This window comes from Colobus angolensis, unplaced genomic scaffold (assembly GCF_000951035.1).
Source record: "Colobus angolensis palliatus isolate OR3802 unplaced genomic scaffold, Cang.pa_1.0 Scaffold3, whole genome shotgun sequence".
In the NCBI taxonomy this organism is placed as follows: Eukaryota; Metazoa; Chordata; class Mammalia; order Primates; family Cercopithecidae; genus Colobus; species Colobus angolensis.
The window spans coordinates 20,947,469-20,957,956 of NW_012116265.1; the positions used below are offsets into that span (position 1 = coordinate 20,947,469).

Genomic DNA, 10,488 nt, shown 5'->3' on the forward strand with positions numbered 1-10,488 from the left:
GAGGCGGAGCTTGCAGTGAGCTGAGGTCTGGCCACTGCACTCCAGCCTGGGCGACAGAGCAAGACTCCGTCTCCAAAAAAAAAAAATTTTTAATGTAGCCTAGGCTGCTGGTCTTGAACTCCTGGGCTCAAACAATCCTCCTGCCTCTACCTCCCAAAGTCCTGGGATTACAGTCACACCCAGCTGGAAAATATGTAGATTTAAAAATTAACATAATATACCCACCTCCAACTGATATGAAATCAAAAAGCTTTAGGTAAAACGATCTACCTCAAGGAATTGTTAAGTTTCCCTTCTAGTTAAGCTCTCAGAGTGAACCACTTCTACTAATGACCACTAGGTAAGAATAAATTTGCTCAAAAAGTAGGTGTATAATTTTCCTGTCAAAAGACAGAAGTAAAAAACAAAACTGCTCATACATTTCCTGTCAGTAAGAGCATTTTGCAAACTGAATACCCTAAACTGGGAGACAGTATTAAAATGCATAAAAGAATTATATTTATTGATTTTTAGAGAACAAATAGCCAGGATGATTGATTTAAAACTTTTTATATTCATGCTTATATTCACTTCAGAGAAAAAGTACTCATTTGCATTGCTGTTTTCTTACACTTAAAAAACAGAATGTAAGAAAAAATGTAAGAAAAAATTCTTACATTCTGTTAAAAAAACAACACAAAGGCCGGGTGCGGTGGCTCATGCCTGTAATCCCAGCACTTTGGGAGGCTGAGGCAGGTGGATCACCTGAGGTCCTGAGTTTGAGACCAGCCTGGCCAACATGGTGAAACCCCACCTCTACTAAAAATACAAAAAATTAGCCGGGCTTGGTGGCAGGCATCTGTAATCCCAGATACTCAGGAGGCTGAGGCAGGAGAATCTCTTGAACCCAGGAGGTGGAGGTTGCAGTGAGCCGAGATTGCGCCATTGCACTTCAGCCTGGGCAACAAGAGCGAAACTCCATCTCAAAAACAAAAAAAAAAACCTCTCAAACTCAATGATTTATAAAATCCTCAAATCTTCACCAGACATTTATTATTGCAAAAGAACAGATGTAATCTTGAACCTACCTGATCTACACAGGAGGTAAGGGTTTACACTCCTATTTTCCCATGTATGTTGAATTGTTTCTAAAATATCTCAGAATGTCTCATGTTCTGTGGTCATTAAATAGACTTGAGAGCTTTTTAAAAAACACATGCTAATAATCTCTGTATCATTCCAATTTTAGTATGTGCTGCTAAAGCGAGCACAGACGTGAGTTTTAAAAATATTATATATGATAGATATTTTAAAACAGTGTAAATACTTCTGAGTATTAAATTAACATATATGTTTAATGTTACGGCAGACTGAAAGTCTGGTAATAACTCCTCACCCATCCCTGTACTCACACTCTTGACATGGACTCACTTTTAGTAGAATGTATTTTCCCTTCTCCCAACCTGTGGCTCAACTAAAAATACGGAAAAAAAGAAATCAGCCAGGCATAGTGGCACATGCTCGTAATCTCAACTACTCGGGAGGCTGAGGCAGGAGAATTGCTTGAACCCAGGAGACGGAGGTTGCAGTGAGCCAAGACTGCACCATTGCACTCCGGCCTGGGCGACAGAGCAAGACTCATCTCAAAAATAAAATAAAACAGGTTGGGTGCAGTGGCTCACATCTGTAATCCCAGCACTTTGGGAGGCCGAGGCGGGTGCATCACTTGAGGTGGGGAGTTCCAGGCCAGCCTGGCCAATCTGGCGAAAGCTCACCTCTACTAAAAATACAAACATTAGACGGGTATGATGGTGGGTGCTCATAACCCCAGCTACTCGGGAGGCTGAGACAGGACAATCACTTGAACCCAGGAGGCGGGGGTTGCAGTGAGCCAAGATCATGCCACTGCACTCCAGCCAGAGCAACAGAGCAAAAGACTCTGTTTCAAAAAAAAAAAAAAACAAAAAAAACCAGGCCGGGTGCGGTGGCTCACGCCTGTAATCCCAGTACTTTGGAAGGCCGAGGAGGGTGGATCATGAGATCAGGAGATCAAGACCATCCTGGCTAACACAGTGAAACCCTGTCTCTACTAAAAGTACAAAAAATTAGCCGGGCATGGTGGCGGGCGCCTGTAGTCCCAGCTACATGGGAGGCTGAGGCAGGAGAATGGCGTGAACCCGGGAGGTGGAGCTTGCAGTGAGCCGAGACTGGGCCACTATACTCCAGCCTGGGTGACAGAGCGAGACTCCATCTCAAAAAAAAATTGAATCTTCCCTCTCCTTGAAACACCTTTCCTGAAACCTGTTCTCCTATCAGGTCACCACCTGCTCTGCCTATGAGACAGCAATCTTTGATGTAGTGCATGACATTTACTATACCTCTCCTTCTTCACCACCGATTCTCTGCCTACACTATCACTTCCACTGCCAGCACTGGCAAACCCCTGACACATGCATGCACACATATGCACCTTGCCTTTGGAGTATTGCTTCTGGTTCTATCACTCTACTGAAACTGCTCTCTTCAATGTCACTAATGACATCTTAGGCAGCAAATACTGTATGGTTTACAGTCCTCATTACCTTTGACTTCTTTATAACATTTGATATTCTCTTTTTTTGGGGGGGGGGTTGAAGCCTTGCTCTGTCACCCAGGTTGGAGTGCAGTGGCACAATCATGGCTCACTGTAACCTCCGCCTCCTGGGTTCAAGTGATCCTCCCACCTCAGCCTCCCAAGTAACTGGGATTACAAGCGTGCACCACCACACCCAGCAGATTTTTATATTTTTAGCAAAGACAGGGTTTCACTATGTTGGCCAGGCTGGTCTCAAATTCCTGATCTCAAGTGATCCACCCACCTAGACCTCCCAAAGTGCTGGGATTACAGACATGAGCCACCACACCCAGCCTCTCTCTTTGAAGTTGCTTTTCCAGTAACTCAACAGAAAAATTGGCAAAAAAAATCTATGAGTATATACATCAAACTGACAACAGGGGTAAGTACTTGATAAGGCATTAAGACTAGAGATGACAGTTACTGTGAAATTTATTTTTATCTGTAATTTTTATCCTTTTTGAAGGATAATGTATTACTTGTATAATTAAGATTAATTTTACAGGGCTCAGAGCAGTGGCTCACGCCTGTAATCCTAATGCTTTGGGAGGCTGAGGCAGTTGGATCACTTGAGACCAGGCTGGCCAACATGGTGAAATCCCATCTCTACTAAAAATACAAAAATTAGCCAGGCGTGGTGGCATGCACCTGTAATTCCAGCTACTTGAAAGGCTGAGGGGGGAGAATTGCTTGAACCTGGGAGACAGAGGTTGCAGTGAGTTGAGATTGCACCACTGTACTCCAGCCTGGGTGACAAGGAGAGACTCTTTGTCTCACAGAAAAAAAAAAAAAGATTAATTTCACAAATACGAAAAAGATTATATCAAGCCGGTTACAAAATAAATTCAGACCTGTAGCTAAGAAACACATGAAAAAAAGTTCAAATAATCACCCAATGCATTAGACAAACAATAAAAAATAAAACAAGATGTTAATTTTTTGCCTATTAGATCTCTCTCTCAGACATACACACGTGCATGTACGCACAGACACAGGCAAGTATTAACAAAGGGGTGGCCAGGCATGGTGGCTCACACCCGTAATCCTAGCATTTTGGGAGGCCTAGGCGGGCGGATCACCTGAAGTCAGGAGTTTGAGACCCAGCCTGGTCAACATGGTGAAACCGTGTCTCTACTAAAAATACAAAAAATTAGCTGGGCATGGTGGCACACATCCATAATCCCAGCCACTCCGGAGGCTGAGGCAGGACAACTGCTTGAACCCGGGAGGCGGAGGTTGCAATGAGCCGAGATCATGCCACTGCACTCTAGCCTGCGTGACACAGCGAGACTCAAGTCTCCAAAACAAAACACCAAAGGTGTAAGGAAATTGGTACTTTCATATTACTGAAGGGAATGTAAACTGGCATAGCTTTTTTAGGAGTAATACGGCAAACTATCAAAATTTAAGTACATACATCCTTTGACTTAGCAAGTCTAAGAATACATCTTATAATAATATTCATAAGTTCATGGATGCCCTCTGTAAGTGCTGTCTGTGATAGAAAATAAATTGAAATGATATAAACGTCTATCAATGAGGATACCCACCACTGAATATCTACATAAGAGAACACTATGCAGCCATTTCATGTGCTGACATCAAAAAACAGTCATGATACTGTAAAGTGAAAAATACTGGCTTGCCCAATTTTCCAATATTTTCTTCTACTTCCTGTAGTATCCTCTCTTCATTGTTTCATTCTCTAAACATAGTCGTTGACAAAATTTGACCCTTGTCTTCCTCTTCTCTTCTGCTTTTATTTGAATTGCTCAACAGTTCACAGAGCTTAACTACTACCTCTCTGCTAATGTTCTTCAAGTCTCTATCTCGAATATCAACTTTTTCCCAAGCTCTAGTACTTCATTTCTAAACTTCTGCTAGCAATGTCTACCTCAGTGACCCAAAGGTACTGTCAACTAAATTAGATATGAGCCACAGAAAGATATAAAACTAAATGGATTCCTCACACAAGAAAACATGGCCAGGCATGGTGGCTCATACTTGTAACCCAAGCACTTTAGGAGGTCAAGGCAGGAGGATTGCTTAAGCCCAGGAGTTCAAGACCAGCCTGGGCAACATGGCAAAACCCTGTCTCTACATAAAATACAAAAAAATTAGCCAGGCATGGTAGTGTGTGCCTGTAGTCACAGCTACTCGGGAGGCTGAGGTGGGTGGATCACCTGAGCCTGGGAGGTCAAGGCTGCAGTGAGCCGTGATCACACCACTGTACTCCAGCCCGGGTGGGAGTGAGACCCTGTCTCAACAACAACAACAACATGAAAACACAGGAAAGCATTTTTTCTTCATCACCTTTCCTTCAAGCTTACAACTTCTCTCCTCAGTTGCTAGAACTATTGATTCTACCTCTGAATCCTCTCATCAACTCTTTCCCTTGATTGCTACTGCCACTACCATACTTCAAACCCCATTAATTTCCACCTAGATCATGGCAACATCATCTTAATGATGCCTAGTATGCCTCTCATGATCTCAGTGTCCACCCAACAATTCATCTCACACAGTGCTGCCAGCTTACGAAGGCACGGGTCTGCTCACATTACCCTTCTGCTCAACAATCTCCATTCCCCAGTGATCACTGAATAGCAGACAGACATCTAAACCAGTCACTCAAAGGAAACCTTGAGCTTGTCAATAACTCCTAACAGGTTTTAATATGGGAATGCTGGTTCCCCAACATCTAAATATTTCCTTTCTTTCTATTCATATTGAAAACTCTCTTGAATCAACATCAGGTAGAAGACAATCATCTGCAAGGAAACAAAGAGATCTGCAGGAGTTTCAGGAATGCTGTGCATTTAAGATGAGAACAAGTACCATGAAAAAGACCACAGTTACATGTGCTTCAGTTCCGATAAATTATACACTGATTACTAATTCAATATCATTCTCAAATACTTACAGGAGTAAATGAGAGCTGGAAAAAGTGTTTCATTTCTCTCCTGAGCTGTCTCAACCAGCATACGAAGTGGACCTTTCGGACACAAAACAGCCACTAAATCTAGAAAAAGAAAAACAGAAAAGACATCTGATAAAATGTATGGGCTAAACTTTTTTTTTTTTTTGAGACGGAGTCTCGCTCTGTCGCCCGGACTGGAGTGCAGTGGCCGGATCTCAGCTCACTGCAAGCTCCGCCTCCCGGGTTTACGCCATTCTTCTGCCTCAGCCTCCCGAGTAGCTGGGACTACAGGTGCCCGCCACCTCGCCCGGCTAGTTTTTGTATTTTTAGTAGAGACGGGGTTTCACCGTGTTAGCCAGGATGGTCTCGATCTCCTGACCTCGTGATCCGCCCGTCTCGGCCTCCCAAAGTGCTGGGATTACAGGCTTGAGCCACCGCGCCCGGCCTAGGGCTAAACTTGTCAATGTGTGTTAAGGAGGAATTAACGAAGGGAAAAGGTTTAATGTTTTTTGTCTCTTTTTACACAAAAAGATGTTGAATAATATGAAATAAATGGCAGGTGAACTGCTGGGGATGAGGGGACAACCTAAACAATATAAAACCACACAGAACATCTGTAAAAATTTCATTTGGGTTTGACTGCTATTTGCTTAGTGTACAGTGTATTGTTACTAGGCTATAGGAATAAGTCTTCCCAGTTTAAAGGAAAGCTGCAGAGATGATGATGAGATAGACTATTTTAAGCAGTTGTCAACCTACAGTGAGCAGAATCAGGGAGAAGTCACTTCTAAACTAATCACGGATATGAACTATAAATAAAAAGATTACTCTGAGATGAATTTAATAAAGGGGATTTGACTGAACTTTTCAAAATATGAAGAGCAGAGTAGAAGAAATTCATCCCTTCTCCTTTTTAAAAGCAGTATTATGTACTACTGAGAAATACCTGAAATAAGAGGGCAGTAAATTTAAAACAAAACGGTAACGCTCTGCAAGATAAAGTTTATTACTTCTTTACTCTTTGGTCACAAATATTCAGGTCTCAGAACATATGTGGTGCTGAAAAGTAGCTTATTTTACAAAAATAATAAATCAGAGGAAACAATATGCCTAAGTTATTCCTGTTTATACCACCATTTCTTTCCATCAACTGCGATTTTTCTTTCATTTTCTGTCATGAAAATTCAGAATACAGGCTGGGCACAGTGGCTCACATCTGTAATCCCAGCACTTTGGGAGGTTGAGGTGGGCGGATCACGAGGTCAGGAGATCGAGACCATCCTGGCTAACACAGTGAAACCCCGTCTCTACTAAAAATACAAAAAATTAGCCGGGCGTGGTGGCGGGCGCCTGTAGTCCCAGCTACTCGGGAGGCTGAGGCAGGAGAATGGTGTGAACCCAGGAGGCAAAGCTTGTAGTGAGCCAAGATCATGCCACTGCACTCCAGCCTAGGCAATACAGCAAGATTCCATCTCCAAAAAAAAATTCAGAATATAAAAATATAGAAATAATTTGAAACACTTAAAAATATAAAACAGGTATAGCTAAACTTGTAAAGGAAGAATTGATAGCTTGTGTTGACATTATTGTCACTTAGATGCATTTAAATTTAAAAATTTCATGTCTTGCCAAGCACAGTGGCTTATGCTTGTAATTCCAGCACTTTGGGGAGGCTGAGGCAGCAGATTACTTGTGCTCAGGAGTTTGAGACCAGCCTGGCCAAGATGGAAAAACCCCATCTCTACCAAAAATACAAAAAAATAGCAGCTCACGGTGGCAGGTGCCTACAGTCCCAGCTGCTCAGGAAGCTGAGGTGGGAGGATTGCTTGAGCCCTGGAGGTGGAGGTTGCAGTTAGCCAAGATGGCGCCACTGCACTCCAGCCTAGGTGACAGAGTAAGACACTGTCTCTAAAAAAAAAAAAAAAAAAAAAATTTCATGCCTCGAAGTGGTCATGTCTCTTTGTATAATAATATATATATGTACAATATAAGAGTATACAGAGGACCATAAGATAGTACAGTAATAAAACACACACACACAGAAATCTCTACTCTCACCACTTCTACTTCAATTTGTTTGCATGAGAAGTCTGCCCTGCTCTAAAGTAATGAGATTTTCAACTTGTTTGACTGCCACATTCTGCAACTATTTCAGTTTTATTCTTTACTCTCCTTAAAGAATTGCTAAATGATAAATCTGCTTATTTTTGTTTTGTTTTGAGACGGAGTGTCACTCTTGTTCCCCAGGCTGGAGTGCAGTGGCATGATCTCGGCTCACCGCAACCTCCACCTCCTGGGTTCAAGCAATTCTCCTGCCTCAGCCTCCTGAGTAGCTGGGATGACACGCATGTGCCACCAAGCCCGGCTAATTTTGTATTTTTAGTAGAGATGGGGTTTTTCTATGTTGGTCAGGCTGGTCTCGAACTCCTGACCTCAGGTGATCCGCCCTCCTCGGCCTCCCAAAGTGCTGGGATTACAGGCCTGAGCCACTGTGCCTGGCCAAATCTGCTTACTTTTTAGAGCAATTAAATTAAAATTGCTTTTGCTTTGAAAATTTCAGAACTTTTGTGACAAATTAAATCTTGAAACCAAACCTTGTAAAAATGGAGCCGAGAATCACTACTCTAAACATTGGGTACAAAAATCTCTTTTGTTTAAAAGGAACTCAAAGCTCTGTAGAGATACTCATTTGTATGATGTGCAGACAGAATGGAGGGCTGATGGTAAAAATATTGTAATACAGTGAAAAGAATATTGGACTTGGGATTCAGATTCGAGATGAGAGTTTAAGCTTGGGCAAATAATTTACCTCTGTAAACTTTAAGTTTCTTAGCAGTAAAACAGGGATAATAACTGCCTTGATATTTCATAGGATTATATAAAAATGTAACACTGGGTTGGGTACAGTGGCTCACACCTCAGCACTTTGGGAGGCTGCTTGAGGCCAGGAGGTCAACACCAACCTGTGCCTGTAGTCTTATCTACTCGGGAGGCTGAGACAGGAGGACTGCTTGAGCCCAGGCTTTTGAAGCTACAGTGAGCTATAATCGTGCCACTTCACTCCAGCCTGGGAGACACAGTGAGATCTTGTTTCTTAAAACAGAAAAAATTTACTGATAGACACTGTTCTAAGTGTATTATTGTATTAAATAGATCATTTAATTTAATCTTCATAACTGACTTAGGAGTTGAGTAACTTGTGTGGTCAAATAGCTAGCAAGTGATGAGTAGCCCAGGCGCAGTGGCTTACATCTGTAATCCCAGCACTTTGGGAGGCTGAGGCGGGCAGATTACTTGAGGTCAGGAGTTTGAGACCAGCCTGGCCAACATGGCAAAACCCCGTCTCTACTAAAAATACAAAAATTAGCTGGGCGTGGTGGTGCACACTTGTAGTCCCAGCTACTCGGGAGGCTGAGGCAGGAGAATCACTTGACCCTGGGAGGCAGAGGTTGTAGTGAGCTGAGATCACACCACTGCACTCCAACCTGGGTGATAAGTGAGACTCCATCTCAAACAAACAAACAAAAAAAAAGTGATGAACCCAGACATTCTGTCTTCAGACCCGGCATTCTTACTCACAGCTAACCAAGAACAGATGGTTACTTTGCAAACCATCAAGTACTATACAACATTAGGTAATTATGAAAGTCAGAGAGAGTATATGACTTCTATAGTTCCACAACTGATTACTCAAATACAAGAACAGAACCAGTTCAATCCTATTTCCACAGACTTCTTCGTCAATCCAACGAGGATGATGTTTCCTATTACAGGCCACCAAACATTTTAGTAAGTATGTAAATAGTGATAAAAGTGTATGGCCAGGCCGGGCATGGTGGCTCACGCCTGTAATCCCAACACTTTGGGAGGCTGAGGCAAGTGAATCATGAGGTCAGGAGATCGTAGACCCATTCTGGCTAACACAGTGAAACCCTTGTCTCCACTAAAAATACAAAAAAATTAGCCGGGCGTGGTGGCAGGTGCCTGTAGTCCCAGCTACTTGGGAGGCTGAGGCAGAAGAACGGCATGAACCTGGGAGGCGGAGCTTGCAGTGAGCCGAGATCGCGCCACTGCACTCCAGCCTGGGCGCGACAGAGCCAGACCCCGTCTCCAAAAAAAAAAAAAATGTATGGCCGGGTATAGTGGCTCATGCTTGTAATCCCAACACTTTGGAAGGCCAAGATGGGAGGATCTCTTGAGGCCAGGAGTTCCAGACAAGCCTGGGAAACACAGTAAGATCTCATCTCTGAAAAAAAGAATTTTTTTTAAAAAATTAGGCATGGTAGTGCATGCCTGTAGTTCTATCTACTTTGGAGGCAGAGGTGGGAGGATGGTTGGAGCCCAGGACAGGAGTTTGAGGCTGCAGTAAGCCATGATCATGCCACTGTACTCTAGCATGGATAACAGAGAGGGATCCTGTCTCTAGAAGAAAAAAACAGAAAGAAAAAAGAGAGTATGGCCATGGTCTTATAATATAGAAGGGGTCACATATTAATCTCTGAAAATGCATCTCTTTTTGGCTTTCAAACAGGGCAATAGCCCCACAGTATGTACCTGAAAGCTGCCTGGGTTAATGGCTAGAGTATGTTCTAATTGTTCAGGACCCATGTCACACTGGTGGTAGAATGTGTATCTCACACTGTCCAAATTGGTTTTATTTTTAAAAGAATAATTCCATACATTACCTTATAAAAGTAGGTAACCTAATTTTGATTTTAAAAGTGAATTGAGGCCAGATGCAGTGGCTCACACCTATAATCCCAATACCTTGAGAAGCCAAAGCAGGAGGATTGCTTGAGCCCTGGAGGTGGAGCTTGCAGTGAGCCGAGATCGCGCCACTGCACTCCAGCCTAGGTGACAGAGTAAGACACTGTCTCTAAAAAAAAAAAAAAAAAAAAAAAATTTCATGCCTCGAAGTGGTCATGTCTCTTTGTATAATAATATATATATGTACAATATAAGAGTATACAGAGGA

At 42.7% G+C, this 10,488-nt stretch overlaps 1 protein-coding gene across 5 annotated transcripts in view; it reads right to left on the reverse strand.

Annotated features, from left to right (window-relative positions):
- PSEN1 (presenilin 1) overlaps window positions 1-10,488 on the reverse strand; it is a 96,569-nt gene that overhangs the window by 18,547 nt on the left and 67,534 nt on the right. For all 5 annotated transcript variants that reach the window (XM_011949617.1, XM_011949615.1, XM_011949618.1 and 2 more), the window contains one exon: window positions 5,517-5,615. In XM_011949617.1, the coding sequence (XP_011805007.1) occupies window positions 5,517-5,615 (99 nt within the window). The remainder of the gene's footprint in view (window positions 1-5,516; window positions 5,616-10,488) is intronic.